Below are 21852 nucleotides of genomic sequence, written 5' to 3'. Positions count from 1 at the left end.
CCACCAGGGTGAAGAGCTGCTTGTCGGCCGCCTGACAGATGTTTGTCACCGGGTCGTTGGGCTTGCGGAGAGAAAGAAGAGAAAAGAAAAAGAGAGAAAGGGAGAAAGAGAAGAAAAGAAAATCAGAAGGTTATAAACCGCAAAACGCAGCAAACGGGACAAAAAAAAAAAAAAAAAGCCGTCACGTCTGTTTTGTTTTCGTGCACGGGGAGTCCCCTCGCCGTCGAGTCGCGCCGCCCACCACTACGTGCGCGCTCGTGCGCGGCGTCCTCGGAAGACGAGGCGGCGGGGAGACAAAACAAACAGCCGTTGCGTCCCCAGCGCGCGCAGGAAATACCTGCAGAGAGCCGCACGCCTGCCAACAAACCACTTTCAGCAAAAGCCTCCTCTGTCTTTTCATTCCTTCTCTCCCTCCTGCACGAGTCGGAGGAGCCGTGCCGACACCCCCCACCCCCACCCCCCCCGCCAAAAGCCCTCCCCTGACACTTCCAGACATAATAAGCACTTAAAGGCTCAAGGGTGACTTTAGCGGCAGGGTGGGCGGGGCCTCCTAGTGTTCGCGTCCACTTGGTCTCTTAAAAAAAAAGATCTTTTGGAAAACATTTCTTTTTTTCCTGTCGTCCGCTGTTGGACGCTCCTCTCCGCGCAGAGCGCTGGCGGGAGACGGCCGTCCTTGCAGGCCGGACGTGGGAGAGAAGTGGTGATGTATTTTCTTTTTTTCTTTTTTTTTTTCAAACTTTGACAAAAGATCTTTTAAAAAAAAAGAGCTGCTATTGGAGAGAGGGAGAGAGAGAGGGGGAGAGAGAGAGAGAGAGAGAGGGAGAGAGACAGAGAGGGAGGAAGAGAGAGAGAGATAGGAGAGAAGTGATGTATTTTCTTTCTTTCTTTTTTCAAACTTTGACAAAAGATTTTTTTTAAAAAAAGAGCTGAAGCCCATGTTTCTCCGACCGTGCTGCTATCGGCCTCAACAATAGGAGGTTGCTGCATGCAACGAAAAAGCCCAAGTGAAGGACAGCAATCTTTTTTCTCGATTCGGCTACACTGGAGCGACCCGGCCTTATAAAAGGTTTATCAAATCAATATTACGGCCGACTTGCAACAGGAAACAAGGTTTATTTGGTCAGAGCCTCCAAACCAGTTCTGCGCGGGCCTGACAAGCTTTCCCTCCGTCAGCCCCACTTCCTTGCGACTGGCCAGTTGCTCACGGATAGCTAGCTAGCTAGCTAGCTAGCTAGCTGGCGGGGAAGACGGCTACTAGCGGTCAAGCTTCGCCCACGTTTTTTGAAAGAAAGAAAGGTCTGCAGAGGCGTCGCTTTGATGCATGTTGTAATTTCGACACAAAGAGCTGAAAAAGTCCCGGTTTTATCAAGAGTATCCTTTAAAGCTTTGGAGCATAAAACCCACCAGGATGCCTTATTATTAGTCTGAAGTGCAGCGCGTAGGCGGCAGCCCGCTAACTTCCTGAAAAGCACCATTAATTTGGCCGCGTTTCGAAGCGCGTGCGTGCGTGCGTGCGTGCGTGCGCGCGCGCTCAAGTAAACCCTTTTTCCTTTTAACGCATTTCTTTAATTTATCTGACATTTAAATCGACCACGACGGCAGCAAATGGAGCGCGTTTTTGAAAGACTCACTTTTCACTTCACCTCTTGAAAAATCTAGCTTGAAAAAAAAAAACACTCGGCGCAGGCGCGCAGATTGCACAACAGCAAAACCAAAAAACGTGAATTCCATCTGGGCGCAGGGACTGAAAAAAAGGACGGAGGGAATAAATCTACATACACACGACAACCGCATTCTGCTGCTTTTGACAAAGTACTTTGCCTTAATCCCAAGACTGCGTACCTTTAAAATGCATGTGCCTAAAAAACAAAAAAAACGAAAAGTCTGTGTGCGCCTGTGCATAATTCGAAAACCCCGTAAACAGTTTCAAATTCCCCGAGTATCCCCGAGCGAAATCCAACTTCTCCGCCTTGACTCTCCCCCCACTACCACACCCCTTTCAAATCCCAACGATCGATGCCGGGATCAAGGCCCCGGAGGATCCCAACATCAACGGCGGCTGCTCTTGGGAGAAGATTAGCGGGAGATGAAGGAGGAGAAGGCGCTCGCTGGCTAGCCAGCTAGCTAGCTAGCTAGCCGGCTTCGAGAGCATCGTAGGTATGAAAGAAAAACAAAAGAGAAAACCTTCAAGCAGAAAGAAAACCTGCTCTGTTTTTTTATTTTTATTTTGAAAATCGCAAGTGCTCTCTTTATTCCGTGTGGGGAAGGGGAAGGCAAAAAAAGAAAAGAAAAAAGAAAACAGGCATCCCATGAATATTTCAGCATGTGATCTCTGCGGGAGACGCAGGCGGCGGGGCCCGGAGTGACAGATTTCTGTTTTTTTTTTGCGAGATTCACGTCCTCTATATATATATATATATATATGTAAAAAAAAAAACTAAAACAAAACAAACTGAAAACCCTTAAACATAAACAGATCTGGTGAATTTATTCCAAAGGGCAGCCCAAGCAAACCCCCCCCCCAAAAAAAAATAAAAAAAAATTAACAACAACGGAAAACAGACAGAGGCTCCAGTGTGGCCACTGGTAAGAACACAACTCCCAGGGTTCTCGTTAAACACGGCGGGCTTCATGAATGTTGCATGGCTATCTTAGCCGTGTTTACGCTGACCTCGTTTCTCCACCCCTGTCTGCTGACGTGACGGTGGGGGCGGGGGGAGGGTGTCACTCTCTCCGGAAACAATCCCCCGGTGTCGTGTTACTGGTGCTCACCGTTCCACTCGCGCAGCAGTGGTGAGGATCGTAATAATACTAATAATAATGATATATTTTATTGAGGGAGCTCTTTGCATCAAATAAAATGATGTCAAAGTGCTTTACCGTGGATTGAAAAAGCATTGAAAAGCAGCGTCGACAGGCACAGATGTGACAGCTACTTCAGCTATAAAGTTACGCTAAGCACTGACGAGAAACGACAGCTTCATGAAAACGAGGAGGCCTGCAGGCAGAGCAGAGAGTCACTCGTAAACAATCTAAATTCTTGTAAAATATATAAAAAAAAAGACAATAAAAGGGAGGGAATTCGACACAAACAACGCCGCAGTCAATCGCCGCCAAGTCCGAGGTTTTATTTTCTTTTCTCTTTTTTTTTTCGAGCTCAGTCTTCCCGGTGCGAACGATCATCCCGGCGGCTGAGGGGAAGGCGGGGCTTGTGTACCGGCCGATGAAATTTTCATGGCTTGAGGACGGCGAATCAAAAGCTTTGCCCTTCAATTTTTCATTATTCTGCTGGAGTGAGACGACACTAGCGTGACAACAGAGACCAAATTGGGTGCTCACACGGATCTTTCCTCACTTTTTTCTCACCGCAGACGAAAGAAAAAACAAAAACAAAAAGATGTGAAGGCTGTAATAAGTCCTAAGACAGAATGAAGTTCAATACTCACAAGGAATGACAATGGCGCGTCGAACTTTTCCTAAATAACTTGTATTTTCTGCCAAATTAATTTGGTAAAGAGCCCATGGCAAGCAACTGGACGAGTCTATTTGTCACGTTTCTATCGGGTAAATCCATTTGGTTTGTTACAACTAGCGTAGCAAGCTCGCTAACGCTGTGACTGCTCCCAGTGAGCTCCCCTGGGTGATGATTCACGACTAAGGCACTTCCTGAGCGCCAGCGACGAGTTAGCTTTGACTTTCACTGCATGCGGAACGGCAAATGGCTCAGTCAATGACTCAGTAAATAACTCCAAATTACAAAAGCGGAAAATTGAACGCGCGCAGCATCCGGTGCAGCTAAAAGAATCATCCGTGAGTTTAGGAGGAGTCTATCTATCTATCTATCTCGGTATCTATCTCGCTAGCTATCTATCTATCTATCTATATATCTATCTATCTCGCTATCTATCGACAGGAATTCAGAGTTGAAAATCTTTGCAATCCAGTTAGTAAGTGAGGTGTGTGAGGTGTGTGTGCGGGGGGGTGATGTAGAAATAGACTGGATGGTGCTCTTCAGGCCACGCCAGCGGAGCGTGCAGCCTCCCCTGCTCTTTCCTGGCTGAGGGTGCGTTAATAACGCCTGTTTAACTGCTGTTCTAGGTCACCATGAGATAAACACACTTAATTCAGGTTGGCCAGAGCGCGGCCATTAGCTGGTGGGCTGCCGCCTATTCATGAGCCGCACACCCACGGCCTGTGATCAATTATGGCACGGGGCAGCGCCTCTCAATGGAGACTTAGCAGGTTGTGTGTGTGTGTGTGTGTGTGTGTGTGTGTGTGTGTGTGTGTGCAGTGGAACTCCAGATTGAAGGTAACGCTAAATCTTCCCCTCAATGTGAAACTCAAATGGATGAATTCCACTTGGAGCGAGAACCTCAAACTGGTTAGAAATGGATTTCCTCTTTGGACCATGTGGAGCGGCCCCGCCCACAAAAAAAAACACAATTTAAAAAAAAAAAACAGGCCAACATCCACAACTAGCTTGCCAACATGGCTAATGCGTCACTACTACAAACAAACAGCTTTTGCTTGGGATTTTTCAAACTGTCCTAAGCTTTCCATTCACCTCTGCCCAGCAAACGTGAGGTCGGACAGAGTCGAGGGTGTGGCCAGCTGATGTGAGGGCGTGGCCAGCTAATGGGGAACTGCTGTGACCACAAACACCACATTAATTGGAAATGATTGCGATCCAAATATCTAACAGCTTGAATTGAGCGGGTGTGTCGGAAAAGGTCGGCCGTTTTCAGATTCACGACACTGTGAACTGAGAGCAGAAAAGAATTGCAAAAAAAGGACCTCACAATAAAAACAAATTTCACTCTTAATGTGCAAAAATAAATAAGTAATTAAATAATTAAATAAATAGCCACCATAAGCACCGAGAGGATGAAGAGCTGAGAAAATAACTGCAAAAACTGTCATTCAAGTCAGAGCCTGCGACTTTTTACCATCAGAAGACTCAATGCGCCTGTTAATACTGTGACATTACCCCCCCCACCCCCACCCCCACCCCCCGAGGCTTCCCTGCAAATAGCTTCGCATTTACTCCATAACAGCTATTTGCGTTTGGGAGGACAGTTCCCTCCTCTCCCCCTCCCCCCTCTCACCCCACCGAAGCAGAATGATCCCAGAAGAGTGCCCCCCCCCACCACAACCTCTTCCCAAAATCCTTCCTCCGCCCTCGACGTCCCCGCTGCTGCTGCTGCTGCTTTGACAGATGCTTTCAGGAACAGTCTACCTCTTGTATTATTTATCGCTCCTAAGCACCTTCACTTTTTTTTTTTAGAGAGATATATAAACAGATATTGCACAACCAAGACCTCTGTTTGCTTCTTCTCACCGAGCGAATCACCGCTCTGCACCGCCGGCCCGGTGGAAACGCTGCCTCGCCTGCTCCGCACCTAATCGCTCGTCGCTGCGTCGGCATGGGCGAAAAGCAAAGGAGGAAGAAAGCGAAGCTCCGCCTCCTTCTCCCTTGCAAGGTGAACCCGTCAGATGCTCAGATGGCTCGCCGGCTCCAGTGCCGAAACAGAAGCAGAAACCCCGCCCACCGCCCGCTTCTACCCAATCTAACTGTGCAAACCAGTGGCCACTTGAGGTACTGCAGACGGAAAAAAAAACATGGAGCTCAAAAAGCTTTTTTTTTTTTGAACATCAGCTAAACGAAACAACACTCATGACAAAACTCTCAATTGTGTATTTTTCAGTCATTTACTTTCAAAAAAAAATTAAAAAAAATAAAAAAATTCTAAAGGCTTGGAAATCCCCAGAGCAGACGATCCATTCCGAGCCCGACATCACGTCCCGCGTCTCAGCTGGTTCTGATTGGCCCGGCTGACGCTGCTCCGGATGCATCGAGGGAACTGCGCAGGCCCGACGGGAAGCGGCGCTACCGTGTATTTTCTTAGCTGAGCGACCTCCCCGCGGCCTCACGCCGGCCGGTCGACCTCACTCACCGAGTTGGACGGCACGCCGAGGTTGGTCTCGATGTAGGTCTCCGTCTTGGGCTCCACCGCCTGCTCCGCCTCCAGGATCTTCTCCACGGGCATGTCCTCGTTGGCGCAGCTGCTGGACTCCACCTCGTTCTCGTTCCTCTCCTTGGCTCGCTGGCGCTCCTCCTGAACAGCTGCATGTAATAAAACTGGTTCCGGTCACTACTGCTGTTTGTTGGCTCTGCCTGTAGCACGACGAAGCAAACGTTACTTTATTTTAATTATTTATTTTTTTTCTTTCATACGTTCATACATTTTCTTTGCCGACTGTTGCTGCCGTGACCGACGCTGTTTTGAAGGGCGAAAATCATCATGAATCGTGTACGAGCGTGTACAAGGTCAAAGGTCAAATTAAATTCACCTGTTAAGGCAGTGGTCTCCAAACTTCTTTTTTTTTTTAGCAATGGGCCACATGACGGAACTGCATCATGTCGGCGGGCCACGGTGCGTTGACAGTGAGGGGGGGGAGGGTTGGCTGGAAATATAGCGCTAACGTCTTTGTTGAGCGGGAGCACGCTACGCTAACGTGTCGGCAAAGTTACGTGGCGGGGACGGGGACGGGGGGGGATCATGACTGCCTTTACGTGGCCCGGACAGAGACACGCAGCGGGCCGGATGTGGCCCGCGGGCCATAGTTTGGAGACCCCTGTGTTAAGGCCACTGTAGTGCATTTAATCTGGAAGCTAAAGGTCCCTCACTTTTTTATGACAAGTGTGTGTAAGAAAAAAGAAAAAAAAAAAGAAGAGGAAACTTTTCTGGCAAGGAAATCATCATCTGATCATTTGCGGTTGCGATTGTTCTTGTTGTGGTGCAACCAACCGCGTGTCGCTAAACAGGATTAAACAGGATTGCCTCCTTCACTTCTCAGATTTCACTCAGGCTTTGTCTGTTAGAACGTGAAGAAAGAGACAACGCCAGATTATCTCCAGATAAAAAAGTGAGATAAGTTTTGCTTTGATGACGAAACGTCCTGTTTGTGTCTGCAAGTGTAGGTCCGTCTTTCATGCACCGTGTGTGTGTGTGTGTGTGTGTGTGTGTGTGTGTGTGTGTGTGTGTGTGTGTGTGTGTGTGTCTGTCTTTAAGCAGCCTGTGTCGAGTGTTAAAAATCTGCGTGTCGTGCGACTCCCTGAACGCAAGTCTGAGAGGTGCCGGTGTAGGTACAGAATTAATCCGGGTGCAGAATCGTTCCAGGCGGAAGTGACTGCCGATACGGCAACTCCATTGGGACAAACCTCTACATCGCGGTCGAACGTGATATATGGATAGATCGCGGTACGTTTACGTCCTAATAGAGTTGCCGTATGTGACGTCGCTGGCAGTCGCCTCTGTCCGGTGGGCGAATGCCAACGACATCACCTACGGCAACTCTATTAGGACAAACTACATAGGTTGCTTAAGGTTGTTTTTTTCCCGTCAATCCCTGGCGTATTTACGGTAATTTGTTTGTATTAATGTTGTATACACAAAATCTCTCTCTCTCTCTCTATGTATAGATATACATACAAGGTAAATCAAAATACAAATGTATGTATTCAACACACACTATCTATCTATCTAATGTCTATCGTTCTATCTAATACCTATCTATCTATCTATCTATCTATCTATCTATCTATCTATCTATCTATCTAATATCTATATATCTATCTAATATCTATCTATCTATCTATCTAATATCTATCTATCTATCTAATAACTATCTATGTATCTATCTATCTATCTAATATCTATCTATCTATCTATCTATCTATCTATCACCCGCGAAATACATGATCCGTGATCCATCCATCTACTACGCCCGGAACGATTCTGCACCCGGACTAATTCTGTACCTACACCGGCGATCGACGACCGATTCAACGCTTTGAATGGCCGGAATTCTCTCGGAACCTTCGACCTCTATTATGCACGACGCGTCCTTGTCAAAGTGTCCAAGGACGCTCCTTCCTTTCCTCCCTTCAGCTTCTCCCAATCAAAGGGAGGTCCGATCGATGCGGCGGTCGAGGGGGGTTCTGTCGTCCGACTGGCTCGGCAGCGAGACGCAGGAATTTTTTTTTTTTTATGCGCTCGTTTGGCGGCGGACACGGTGGAGTCGGGGGGGGGGGGGGGGCACGGCGAGGGAGACGGCACTCGTACAAAAAAGAAAGGACAAGAAATGAAACAAAAGAAAAGAAATGAAATAGAAAAGAGAGAAACAAAAGAAAAGTCCTCCTTTTTGTCCACTAGTTTCACTTTGTAACTCCAGATCTTTCCAAAAGTTCTCCAAAAGCGTTTTTTAAAGGGGGGCGGGGGGTGGGGGGGTGCAGCACTCGCACACCTGGAGTCCTGTTTTTTTTTTTTTTTTTTCGGTTTGGTTCTGTTTCATTGGTAGGAGTTTCCCTCCCTCTGCTTTTCTATTTCAAGTTCGGGAACACGATAGGGGCTGCGGTCCATAAGGAGGGGGGCTGAGAAGGGAAAGTAGGGGGGCGGGGCGGGGGGGTAGGGGGGGTGTAAGAGCAATTCTGGAGGAAGCGCTCGTCTGGTCTGGTGGCGGAGGTCAGCCCAAGGGCAGAATGCTTGTGCTGGAGTCAGGGAGAGGTGAGGAGGGCTGAAATCATGTTAGCTTTATTCCTCCTGCCCCCCCTCCCCCTCCCCCAACACCCCCCCCCCCCCAACTGGAGGAGCATAAATTCTTTTAATCCTGTTTTTCTGCGGATTCGCTCGGCCCCCTTTTGGGCCGCCGCCGCCGCCGCCTTGTCCTCCAACCGCAGCCGCCCCGGGGCTGTTGGAGTTGGGGGGGTGGGGGGCGGGGGTGCAGGGGGGGGGGGCTCAGGCAGTAAAGGATAATATCCCTGAAAGGAGTGGAGAGCAGCAACAATGATATAAATAAAGGGGAAGGAGGGCCAAGGAAAGGTCAGGACGTGCAGACGCAGGGAAAACTGTTTTCTTCCCGTCCGCTTGGGGGGGGGAGGGGGAGGGGGGGTGTCAAAACTTGTGACCGCGTTGACAGACGTCCGAGCGCTTTGCCATCTTTTTTTTTTTTTTTTTTTTTTTTTCAATCCGGCCGAACCTGCCAAGAAAAAAAAATAAAAAAAGAAAGAAAGAAAAAAATAGGACTTTTTTTCCCCCCTGTGACCTCGACGACCACCCCGGGATTGATCTGCCCCAACGTGCGAAGGGGCCGCGCTTCCAACAGCGCTGAGATTCCCCACACCTTCCGCCGAGTGTCAGAACTCACGCCGCCTGTGAAAGCACCACGTGGTTTGAAAAAAAGTAACAAAAAAAAAACAAAAAAAACAACATCATTCTTGGATGCACGTTCGCTGTGAGCAACGCCGTCTATCCTGAAGAACAGGGAGCCCGGCGCTGCCGGGGTAGTTTGCCGGAGTTTGTGCCGTCAAGTCTGGAGTCAAACAGAAGGACAACGAGCTGCGCCGCGCTCGCGGGGAAAAGGTGAGGCTGCCGGTGACTGCGTGGGTTGTCGCGCGTCACCCACGAGTTCATGCGAGTAATTAGAGTGCAAGAGGGCAGACAAACACACACACAAACAGACAAACAGACAAACAAACAAACAGGCACAGCTCCGCTGTTGCATTCTCTTTCTTCAGTGTGGATCGTTCAACTCCCTGAGGACCGCCTGCTTCCACAAACCCCATCTACCTCCTCCAGATGAATGGCTTCTCAAATTGGGCCCCTTCAAAGCACACCATTATAATGCAATATATATATATACATGTACACAGTATATATAAGGATGGGAACAGGTAAATGTCAAATGCATTTACACATGCGGCAATGTTGTGTACTGGTTGTGCGCTCAATTTGGTCCAGACATTTAGGCATCTGCGAGCTGCATAGGTTAGCGTGTTAGCGTCTAAGTCGAGTCACAGATTTCTTCACAAGGGCCCGATCGCGCCTTGGAGCCTGGCTTGGTTCAGAGATGTAGAACACATTTTTCAATTAAAGAACCACAAAGTGTATTTCCCACTGCTGTCAGCGACGTTTGATTGGTCTCTCACGATGAGATAACATTAGCATGCGAGCCAACGCTAGGAACCGCTAGTTAGCTTAGCGCGCTCCGAGCTCCGGAGGCACATTTTAAATCAGGTATTCATTCCTGCTCTGCGTGTTTGCAATTAGCTGAAGAAGCAAATTGAAATGGTTGGGTTTTTTTTTTTTTCATTCTCTTCCAGTTGCCCACGGCCCCGTCTTCACCCCAATCCAGCTGGGATGGGCTCTGTTACCCCTGTGACCCAGAGTGCAGGAAGAGTGATAGAAAATGGATGGAATAGAAGAGGAGACGGCGAAGAACATCGACTTTTCCGGTGGGAGCAGAGCAACACGGCCGTGCGTGATTTGGCCCTGCAACGGGAGTGCATGGCATTGAAATGTATAAATGCATGTACCGTGGCATGGGTATGCCAGTGATGCTAGTAAGTGCCTAATTAGGATGACGACTTCACTCTCTGGCCTGGATCCCGATTGACGCACACTTTGTTACAGCGAGCGTGAAGACTCAAAATTAGAGGGGGAAAAAAAAAATACTCCAAATGAAAATGCAAATCAATAAATGAGCGTCACAGCTCGTGACAAACAGGTCACCAAAACAATGAAGCACAGAAAGGCAGCTGCACACGTGTTCATGCGTGATCGGCGGAGGCGCGGAGGGGCGGTTAAGAGGGACTCTGTCCTCTACGGTATGTGCTGTACCTTCTCTCTTCATGCCCATGGCCAAACACTTCTGGTAGCGGCAGTACTGGCAGCGGTTCCTCTGACGCTTGTCGATGACGCAGTCCTTGTTGTCGCGGCAGGTGTAGGTCAGGTCCTTGCGCACCGTCCGCTTGAAGAAGCCCTTGCAGCCCTCGCAGCTGTACACGCCATAGTGTTTACCTTGTGGAGGGTGGGGGTGGGGGGGGGGACGAGGTTATTCATAGAACATCTGGAGTTTTTCCACATGAAAAACCAAAAAAGAGCGAGGACTCGTGCTTTACGAAGTCCATTAGCATTGCTGCTCCAATGCTAGCAAGACCACCGCAGAAGATGAAGTAAATGTCTATGAGCTGCTAAACAAAGCGCGACTCACGATTAAGTCTCCGCCGAGGTTGTTGCTGACGCGGAAAAATCCGGTCAAACAAAAAACTTTAAACTTCTGTTTGTTTGTCAGCGTGAAAAAAAATGAATCATCGTCAGCGTCCTTGCAGGGTTAGAGCCAGTGGCCGAAAGTGTCCGCGGCCACGGATTTAAGCTAGCAAAAAAACAAAAGAACAGGAGTGAGTCCTGTGCTGCCACCTACAGTGGGAAAAATAAAATAAAATGCTAATTTCAACCCCAATTTTGGGTGTTCAAATCAGGTTTCCAATGCGGTTCTCTTTGGTTTGCTTTAATTTTCCGCACACGTGGACGTCGACGCGTCCCCTTGTGCGGAGTTTGAAAACTCCACACTTCCACTGGGGGCGTGTGAAACAGCCCATCCAATGACGTCCCGGCACCAGACTGTGGCACGGTTCTTGCATGTAAACACACTGCAAAGCTGTTGTTCAAGAAAAAAAAAAGGGGGGCCGGGGGATTACATTCTAATGTGCGATGACGTTGGCCGGATTCCTCACGTGGAAAAGGGTTGAAGAAGAGGAGGGAAAGTAGAGAACTGCTGGTGCTTGGATTCTGTCAGACAGGAAGATTCTCCGTTTCAAAGCCTCGACAGCACTGTGTTCTTTTATTTTCACTCATCCTGCTGCCCTCAAGTGTTTTTTTCTCTCTCTCTCTCTCCCTGTTGGCCTCGCTGCTATTTGGCCCACATCTGTTTAAAAAGGAAAAGGCCAAAAAAATAAAATAAATAAATAAATAAAAAAAAAAGATCCACTGACTATTGGCCTTCCAGGAACATTTCCCACTGCGTGAAGCTGCGAGTGCGGTGCTCTGCCAGAGCGTTCCGAGAGGCAGTTTTGCGTCCAGGGTTTATCTTTCGGGGGGTTTCTCAGTGCGGTCGCCAGCGGCAGCAGCCTCCCAGGCTGCACCACCTTCCTCTCACTGCATCAGGACAGCAGCGCTGTGTCTCCCCAGCTCACGGCAGGTTGCCTTTATTTTTACATGCGCCTGCCATGATTTTGCACCCGGTTCACAACAGTGAACTAATGAGTGATCGAACTGGTGAACAATACATTCCTGTGAATATGAGTTCAGTCGTTGTATAGATTAAATGTGTTTATGAAAATCGTAAAAAAATATGACATCAAGAAAAAGTTGTTTTCTGAAACATGTGAGTATTTTTGTTGTGCCGGGAACCAGATGCCCCAAACTATTGAGGTTGTCAAACAAAATGTTAAGCATCTAAAACAAACACTGATTTTGAATCATTGGAAACATTTTCATGATTATCTCTGATTGGAAAAACAAACAAACAAAGTGTGATTGGAGGTTCAAAATGATCCAACTGAAGCTGGTTCAAAATTTGGGATTTAATAATTGTGCCAAGTGTCCATCAACAGGGACAGTTGGAGTTTCTGGATCACCCTCACCATCTTTTTTTTCTTTTTTTAGGTGAAGAGGTTTGAAGAGATGTCACACAGTTTCCTTAGGTTTTTTTTTCTTTTCTTTCTTTTTTTTTTTTTAAATAAAAACAAAAATAGAATAAAAATAAAGGGGCGAACAAAAAGATTTGGAAGATTTTGCGTGGTCTTTGGCTTTTGTGTTGTTGGTGTCGGGTGCTGGGCCGGGCCGGCCGCCACTCACCTGAAGAGCGGTCGCCGCAGATGGCGCAGATGTGCTTGGTGAGCGACAGCACGGTGCCTGAGGGCTGCGCGGGCACCTTCATCACGCCGTTGATGCCCAGCGGAGGCTTGATGTCCTCCGTGCTGCTGACGGAGTTCATCGGAGAGTTGAGCTGCAAGACGTCAACACGCCCACAATTAACATTCTGAACTCTGAACACTGAGGCGGGGGGGTGGGGGGGGTTACGCACGGACTTTGTGTTCGAGTCTGAATGTGTTTTGGAATCCTGTAACGAGCTGTACTGAGAACAAATTCCACCTGCTTGGCTGTGTGGCCATGGTAAAGAATCAACCATTCAGTCAATCATCAATCCGTCGAATCAATCACACACACACAGGAACAGGAAGAGGTTTGGGGTCAATTCCAATTCCTCCCTTAACCCTCAATCTCAAAAATGTCGATGAAAAAAGCGAGCTACAAATGGAAGTATTTTCTTAATTAATAAAGATATAAATATTACTAAACCATTTTATTGTCTTAGTTTAAGACTTTTTTATGGATTATTGACATCGTTGTAACATTTTTTTTTTTTTTTTTAAATTTACAATGTTTGTCAGCCGGACCGGCGGTCCCGGCTTCACGTTACTTGTGTACATCGTTGTGTAGCGACGGAGGACTTCTTCCTTTTTAGTCGTCTTTTTCTTCTTCTTCCTCTTCTTGACTGACTGGACTTAGCTTTGGCGTAAGGTCGCCCCCCCACAGTCTGAAGACGTAACTGCACTTAAGGGGTGTCCCATTTCTAAGCCCTTACACTTATTTTTGAGGGCCAAGATTGAGGGCCACAGATTGAGGGTTAAGGGCGAGGGTTGAGATTGAGCGTTAAGGGAGGAATTGGAATTGGCCTTTGGTCACACGTGCAGAAAGATGGGAGAAGGTCGTCCCGGGCATTTTGCATAGAGGAAGAGGAGGTGAGAGAGACGCCCGGTCAGCGCAGATGGTTTCGGACCCGCGAGCAGCTGTTTTTTTTTTTGTTTTGTTTTTTTTCCCCCCTCTGCCGGCTTCCCCTCGCAGCCTCCCTCCCGGTCCCGGTCCAGGAATCTAAATATGGTGCAGCAGGATCCCGCTGCCGGCCCGAGGATCTCTTTTATTCATGCCCTCGACGAGGCTCGCCGTGTTCGGCACGAGCTCAAACGGCCGCTGCAAAATTTAACAGTACAGCGGGATAAAGAGACAGCGTTTGTTTTAGCAGAGGCCCCCGGCCTCCCGCCCACGCCTGCGGGGAGAAAACAAGGTTAAAAAAAAATAAAAAATGAAATCTCACGCTCGCCCTCTTTTCACCTTTTTGGAATGTGGCGGGCGAGTGGAAGCTAATTATCGAAAATAACAAGTTGCTCTCGCTGCTCCCGGTAAACACCGGGCTGCGGGTCACGATTTAAACCCCGGGAGCGCTAATTGCACTCAGCGGAGCGGACGCTAGCTCGCCATTAGTGGGAGCCTTTTTTTTATTTTCATAAGAACAAACAAGTGCGAGTTTAGTGCATTGAAAGCACAAACACATTTGAGGGGAAATAAATAGAGGACAGTGAGACGAGAGTGACGTTCGAAAAGGCGCGGAGCAGGAACAAGCGATGGCGCAGCAGCCGGGCCGGTGTTGCTTAGGTTACCGCCAGACACCAGGTACGACTGAGCGACAATTCAACATCGCTCCAGCCTTCAAATGTGAGCCATGATAATCCAGGGCGGAGATCGACCGTGTGATGGAGGCACTGTCGGTGGCTCTTCTCTGACTGGGCAGCGTGATGCATGTCTGCGAGCTGGAGTGATTGAGGACAGAGGAAAACCAGAAAAAATGCTCTCAACTTTCAACGTGGTAACGGGATGATATGGGACTCGGGGGGGTGGAGGGGGACTCAGTTGTCATGGTAATGAATGTTGGGTTTGGAATGAAGCGCCAACATGTTTATGGACAGATTTGATTCAGTTTTGATCAGGTAAAGTTGGGAGCTCGTTAGCTACGGCGTTGGTGTGCAAAAAAAATAACTTTTTTTCTGCATTGAATGGCTTCATTGTTGGTTTCTAGAGTGTCACCCAACCTCTGTTTCCAGCTCTTTAGCTGACAACATGTGAGACGTATGCATTTCCGTAAATCGCCAATGTAGCTCATAATAATTTCATCAATCGCTATTTGGCTTCTGACTCACAACACTGGTATATATGCAAGATAACACGAGGATCGCTTCAGCAGTTTAGTACCTCCACGAGGACGGGTGGTGAGCTCTCGAGCAGCAGAGGCACACACACTCTGACCTCGGTGAAGTTCCCACACTTCTTATACACACACTCTCACTACTCTGTTCCTCCAGAGAGGGCACAGGCACCCTGCACTTGCTACCGGCGACGCTGAACCAAACAAGGGACCGTTGCTGGTCAAACTTCCCTCTTGGAGCCTCTTTGAAAGTCGCACGCGTGTAAAGTCGATCTTTTTAATCACGCAGCATTAAGTGCATGACTACAAGTCGATGCATTACCCCTTCGAAATAACACTGGGACAACAGGAGCCAAAAAAACCATGACTGAATCCACTTGAGGGCAAGTTATTCAAAGAATTATTAAACAACACTGCATCTCCATAGCACAACATGAACACAGAATAATTGGTGCAGAGTCTACAGCACGTTCACACATGTGTGTGCAAGTCACCCCGACTGTTGCATGCCTGCATTGATGGAGGCAAGATGCCTTTTGGTGGTGGTGCTGTTGCTAGTAGTAGTGGTGCTGTTAGTGGTGGAGGTGGTGCTGGTGGAAGTAGTGGTGGTACTGGTAGTGGTGCTGCGGCTAGTAGTAGTGGTGCTGGTAGTGGTGGTTGTGGTGGTGCAGGTGGAAGTAGTGGTGGTGTCGGTGCTGCTACTGCTGGTAGTGGTGGAGGCGGTGGTGCTGCTAGTAGTAGTGGTGGAGGTGGTGGTGCTGGTGGAAGTAGTGGTGGTGTTGGTGGTGGTGCTGCTACTGCTGGTAGTGGTGGAGGTGGTGGTGCTGGTGGTGGTAGTGGTGGAGGCGGTGGTGCTGGTGGGGACGGTGGTGCTGGTGGAAGTAGTGGTGGTGTTGGTGCTGGTAAGGGTGGTAGATGGTGGTGCTGCTACTGCTGGTAGTGGTGGTGCTGGTGGAAGTAGTGGTGGTTGTGGTGGTGGTGCTACTGCTGGTAGTGGTGGAGGTGGTGGTGCTGGTAAGGGTGGTGGTGTTGGTGGTGGATGGTGGTGGTGGTGCTGCAGCTGTTGCTGGTGGTGGTGCTGCTACTGCTGGTAGTGGTGGAGGTGGTGGTGCTGGTGGTAGATGGTGGTGGTGGTGCTGCAGCTGTTGCTGGTGGGGGTGCTGCTACTGCTGGTAGTGGTGGAGGTGGTGGTGCTGGTGCAGGTGGTAGATGGTGGTGGTGGTGCTGCAGCTGTTGCTGGTGGTGGTGCTGCTACTGCTGGTAGTGGTGGTGCTGGTGGAAGTAGTGGTGGTTGTGGTGGTGGTGCTACTGCTGGTAGTGGTGGAGGTGGTGGTGCTGGTAAGGGTGGTGGTGTTGGTGGTGGATGGTGGTGGTGGTGCTGCAGCTCTTGCTGGTGGTGGTGCTGCTACTGCTGGTAGTGGTGGAGGTGGTGGTGCTGGTGGTAGATGGTGGTGGTGGTGCTGCAGCTGTTGCTGGTGGGGGTACTGCTACTGCTGGTAGTGGTGGAGGTGGTGGTGCTGGTGCAGGTGGTAGATGGTGGTGGTGGTGCTGCAGCTGTTGCTGGTGGTGGTGCTGCTACTGCTGGTAGTGGTGGAGGTGGTGGTGCTGGTGGTGGTGCTGCAGCTGTTGCTGGTGGTGGTGCTGCTACTGCTGGTAGTGGTGGAGGTGGTGCTGCTACTGCTGGTAGTGGTGGAGGTGGTGGTGCTGGTGCTGGTAGTGGTGGAGGTGGTGGTGCTGGTGCTGGTGGTAGATGGTGGTGGTGGTGCTGCAGCTGTTGCTGGTGGTGGTGCTGCTACTGCTGGTAGTGGTGGAGGTGCTGGTGCTGGTGGTGGTGCTGCAGCTGTTGCTGGTGGTGGTGCTGCTACTGCTGGTAGTGGTGGAGGTGGTGCTGCTACTGCTGGTAGTGGTGGAGGTGGTGGTGCTGGTGCTGGTAGTGGTGGAGGTGGTGGTGCTGGTGCTGGTGGTAGATGGTGGTGGTGGTGCTGCAGCTGTTGCTGGTGGTGGTGCTGCTACTGCTGGTAGTGGTGGAGGTGGTGGTGCTGGTGGTGGTGCTGCAGCTGTTGCTGGTGGTGGTGCTGCTACTGCTGGTAGTGGTGGAGGTGGTGCTGCTACTGCTGGTAGTGGTGGAGGTGGTGGTGCTGGTGCTGGTAGTGGTGGAGGTGGTGGTGCTGGTGCTGGTGGTAGATGGTGGTGGTGGTGCTGCAGCTGTTGCTGGTGGTGGTGCTGCTACTGCTGGTAGTGGTGGAGGTGCTGGTGCTGGTGCTGGTGGTAGATGGTGGTGGTGGTGCTGCAGCTGTTGCTGGTGGTGGTGCTGCTACTGCTGGTAGTGGTGGAGGTGCTGGTGCTGGTGGTGGTGCTGCAGCTGTTGCTGGTGGTGGTGCTCTGCCACTTCACACACACTAATAGCCCTTTTTTTCTCTTTTTGAATTACATTTCAAAATTCCACCCCCGCAGAAAGGAGGGGGGTGGGGGGGTGAGAGAAACAATAGAGGGGAATTAACTTCAAGGTACTTTGCGATATGTAGGACGCCAGATTCCCCGCAGTGCAGCTACGCCGGCGACCGAAGCGCTCCGGCTGCTGCGCAGCTGGCGTTACGTAACACCTTGTGGAGGGGGGGGGCAAAATTGCAACTGGTACATGCAGGGGAGGGGGAGAGGGGACAGGGGAGGAGGCGGCCTGCGCTCTGCCTTGCCTGCTGGTGTCGGATTCTGCAGCAGGATTGATGGATGTGATTTTTTTTTTCACGTCCCGCGCAGCCCGTCGGCTTTAGCCGCACGCTGCAGTGTGAGCGTGCAGGAGGACACGGCATCGTATATCATTCGGAGGGGGGTTGAAGTGAGGGGGGGTGGGGAGGGGTGGGCCGATGTTGCCGAAGGGGGAAGCCTTTAAAAAAAAAAAAAAAAAGATTCCCAGAAATATCACAGGCCGAGCTCCAGACCACTCGTTTCGGACATGTCACTGCTTTATATCTTGTCAGCAGCTGCTTAAGAGCGAAGTTAGTCAAATAAAAGTTAAAAGTTGACGTTGTGGTTGTTCTTTTGGGAAATTGAAACGCTATTAGAAGCCAACACACTGATGTGTAATCTTTTTATGGATTTTAAGTTTTTCTGAGTCATCCAGACTGCGCGGAAAAATCCACGTGTTCAGCACAACCCGCTCACTGATTACCTCAGAGCACTGATTCAAAACTCAAAAATGATCAGCTTCATTGTGAAAATATTACCACTTCTCCACAAGTGGGAAACCTTCATGCGTGTATCTCTCATCCTCCAGTGATTTGCTCATTTCGCGAGCGGACCTGGGCTACCGGGATTTGTTCACATTCAACTCAGCCTCGGAGCTCTGAGGCAAAAGTGGGCGCTGAGTTGGAACTGGAAAGCAGAGATGCTGTTTTTCTTGCTGGAAGAATGCAGCCCTCAACTTGAAATAGCAGTCAAACAATAGTCAAATGTTGTCTAATCTCCGTTTCGCAGTTAGCTAGCTAGCTAGCTAGCCAGCCAGCAGTAGCAGTGACTTGGGAATCTGTGAAACGACTCTTGGCCTTTTGGGCTTTGGACTTTCCAGAGTCTCCGCCGATGTTGTGAGACAGCGAGGATCACTTAGCAGCGGAGAACTATTAGTATTCTCCGACAAGCGCGCCCGCTGGTGAGACGGGAAGAGAGGGAGCCGTTCCCTGGAGGCGGCGGAGGAGAAAAAGGGAAGAGCGGCGGAGACGGCGGAGAGGCCTCGGCTCTAAGACGGGCTGAGCTCAGCGCGGTGAGCCGGAGCGCCGGGTTCGCTCGTAAAGACACTTCAAAAGGGAGACATCAAATCCTGATGCGTCACCGCACCGCCGCGCGGAAACTTCAATTACACTCCGCTTTCAAGGGCACCTTTGTGAAAAAAATACAAAACAGTGAGTTGAATTCCTTTCAAAATGTCCTTCGACAAGTCAGCGCTGATGTTCTTTATTGTCATGCAGCGGGACAATATGCTCAGGAATTTTGGGGACTTAGAAAAAGAAATGTCTTCGGAGTAACTTCTTTCTGAAGCTTTTATTTGTTCTTGCCCCATCCGTCTCCAAGCTGTGAGGAGGATGGGGGAGTTGAGGTGTGTGTGCGTGTGTGTGTGTGTGTGTGCGGGGGGGGTTAAAGGAGAGGACGGGATCCAAATGTCGCGTTGACAGGCGACGACACCTCGCGCAGAGGTGCGGACAGGGACTGAGTCAAGATGTGACCCCGTGATAACCTCTGAGGTTTCACCTCTGACCTCTGACACCGAGTGAGGATCACTTCCTTCTAAAAGCAAACTTATCTCGGCAGCCCCTCCCCCCACCACTACCACCACCACCACGCCAACGACAGCGACAGCATGACTGAGTGGTTTTTCTTTTCTTTACTTTTCACACTCGCTCCCCGCGCCAGTGCCCGCGTTTCACACGAGGCCGCCTTTTTTTGTGCACTTCAGAGTTATTCAATGGAAAAAAAAAAGAATAATAATATAAAAAAAAAATCAGATGGTGTCGCGGGTTTGAGTTTGCCCGCCGTTCGCTAGCAAAACTTAGCTAAGTAGCCGGCAGTAGGTGAGCTTACTTGTGGTTGAAATTACATTTCCCACAATGTAGTTGTTGATTGTTGATTTTGTGGAAAAAAAACAAACAAACAAACAATTGTGGTGGAGTCATCCTACTGGTAGAGATTTTCACACAAGGAGCTGGGAAATACCCTGAACAATAATAATAATAATAATAATAATAATAATAATAATGATAATGCCAAAATGTACAAAATCTGGAAATGGGATGTAGGAAGGAAGGACATCTGATTGAAGCTTTGCACAAATATAACGAGTTGCATTTTAAGATATTTTTGTTGCTCAGCTGAAAAGTTTGATCTTTAAGTGGGGTACTGAGTTTTGTTTATTTTTTTTTAATATGAAACATGAACCCTTCATAGGCCGAGGAACCATGTCGCCTCATTGCCAGAGGGATATTATGACACATGATAATATAACAATAAATACAACATGGAGTGTTTACTTACTGCTGGTCACATGACGAGGTTGAAAACGCTTTGTTGCTTTTTTTTTTTTTTTTTTTAATTTATTGACTAATGAGTAATAAGTTCCCCATCACTGTGCAACAGAAAATGACTGATATTAGAATTTTAAGACTATTATCTTGTCATTTTACTTACACATTTAAAAACGGACAAATAAATAAATATATTTAAATGGGAGAGGAACTTCAATTGGAAGCTCTTTGATTCAGATTTAGTCTTAAACTGAACAATTCTTATAATTTAATAACGCCTTTCGTCTCCTCCCTTTGACACTAAAGTTATGTTTTAACATCTAATTTTAATATCTAATTCTTTCATTCAATACATTCATGGAGGGTACAGTGGTCACAATACACACAGGGCTATGTACTCTCAAATACTTTTCACATCTGTTCCAGTGAATGCACAGTACAGTTATGAGCACTGAGGCCGCCGGCGCCCCCTGGGTGAGAGCCCGTCACGCTTCTGGAAGCTTCCGGTCGGAAAAGGAAACAGGAAGAGAGCACAGACCGGAGCACTTTCAGCGCGCGCCGACACGCTGAAAAAAACGGCGCGAGAGGAGCGACCGCTCGCTGGAAACGAGCAGTCGAGCGGCGCCGGCAGAAACTGGCGCGGCGGTGGCGTTAACTCGTCTGACAGGTGCTCGAGCGTCGCGGACGTTCGCTCGGCGCGTGCGGCGACAACTTCAGTCTGCGGGCTCCCGCCGCTCGAGCTAATAACGCTCAAAGCCGGCTGCGACTGAGGGAGGGGGAGAAGCTCCACTGTGGTTGTCGCTCACATTTTAGGAGCGATTCCACTGCGCCGACCCGACAGCAGGGGGAGGGGGGGGTGGGGGAGAAAAAAAGAATCAGCTGAAACAGATATTGTTTCAGACAGCTCGGAGGCTTCCAAGCTCGCGCCATGCTGATAAAAATGGATCCGTGTGTGTAACTGTGTGTGTCTGTTGTTTTCTCGCAGGATTCTTTCTTGTTGCAGTGAGCGAAAAGGATCTCGGGGCCCAGCGGCAGCATGGCAGCGTGTTCTCTACTGCATACAGTGTGCGTGTGTGTGCGCGCGCGTGCGTGCATTTCTGGCATCCACGGCATACCAGCGGGCTGCAGTGTGTGCGTGTGTGTGTGTTTATGTCGGCATACGGAACGTGTCATTCGCAAGTGTTCTCTCTCGCCAGTGTTTAATTCATTTCTTTAAATACACATTGGGGGGCTGTTTCTGTTGGCCCCTCCCCGGCCCAAACCACCAAACCTGGACTGGCAGCTCTTAAAAAGCCCGGGGTCACTCCCTTCCCACACCACACAGGCCCAGCGGCGGTGTTTAAATAGAAATAACATTCTCCGTGTTCCTTCTAGAAATAATCCCAGCGAATCACCCGTTAGGTTGCTCACATTTAGGTTTACAGCTGCCGACGGCCTGAACAAAAAAGACTCTGTTCGCTCGCACTGGACGAAAAAAAAAAAAAAAAAAAAAAAAGTCTGAAAAGAACCTTTTTTTTTTTTTTTTTTTTTTTTTTTTCCCTTTGGTTGCTGCAGTTAAGCGAAGCAGCAGGAGCCGAGCAGCGCCAAGGAATATGAATGCAAATGAAGCGCACCCTTCATAAACAGATTGGATTCTTCTATGCGAAAAGCAGCTTGAGATCTAAAACAAAATGATATTCTCGCTGCTGCTAGGAGTTTTTCATGCCGGTGACTCGGCAGCAGACTTTTCGTGGAGGCCGGTCCCGTCTCGGTCGGTCGGCCCCACGTTCTGGGCACACACTTTGCAGTTGTACAGAAAGTCTGACGCCCAACACCAAAAGACAAATTGCCTCTGGTAAATGAGTCATGGGCCTAAAAAAAAACAAACTAAAACCCACTGCTTAAAGCGGAGCGGGTGTTTGCTTTGAGTGCGTCTGTCACTGAAAGTGTGACTTGCGAGCCAGGGGCCTCGCTGGGT

General features: G+C 49.2%; 1 protein-coding gene across 2 annotated transcripts in view; it reads right to left on the bottom strand.

Annotated features, from left to right (window-relative positions):
* The window catches only part of rxraa (retinoid X receptor, alpha a), a 104765-nt gene that overhangs the window by 10292 nt on the left and 72621 nt on the right, over positions 1-21852 (bottom strand). The window contains exons 4-7 of one of the 2 annotated variants that reach the window (XM_076029837.1): positions 12699-12849; positions 10680-10859; positions 5955-6139; positions 1-61 (exon numbers count right to left, since the gene is read on the bottom strand). The exon at positions 1-61 is cut by the window's left edge and continues 69 nt beyond it. In XM_076029837.1, coding sequence (XP_075885952.1) covers positions 1-61; positions 5955-6139; positions 10680-10859; positions 12699-12849 — 577 coding nt within the window. The remainder of the gene's footprint in view (positions 62-5954; positions 6140-10679; positions 10860-12698; positions 12850-21852) is intronic. The other variant, XM_076029838.1, reaches the window with a different exon arrangement.

This window comes from Nelusetta ayraudi, unplaced genomic scaffold (genome assembly GCF_046127955.1).
Source record: "Nelusetta ayraudi isolate G7.1 ecotype Tasmania unplaced genomic scaffold, CSIRO-AGI_Nayr_v1 ptg000026l, whole genome shotgun sequence".
Lineage (NCBI taxonomy): Eukaryota > Metazoa > Chordata > Actinopteri > Tetraodontiformes > Monacanthidae > Nelusetta > Nelusetta ayraudi.
Note: the sequence above shows the minus strand (reverse complement) of the source record. Positions and strands in the feature narration are given on the sequence as shown.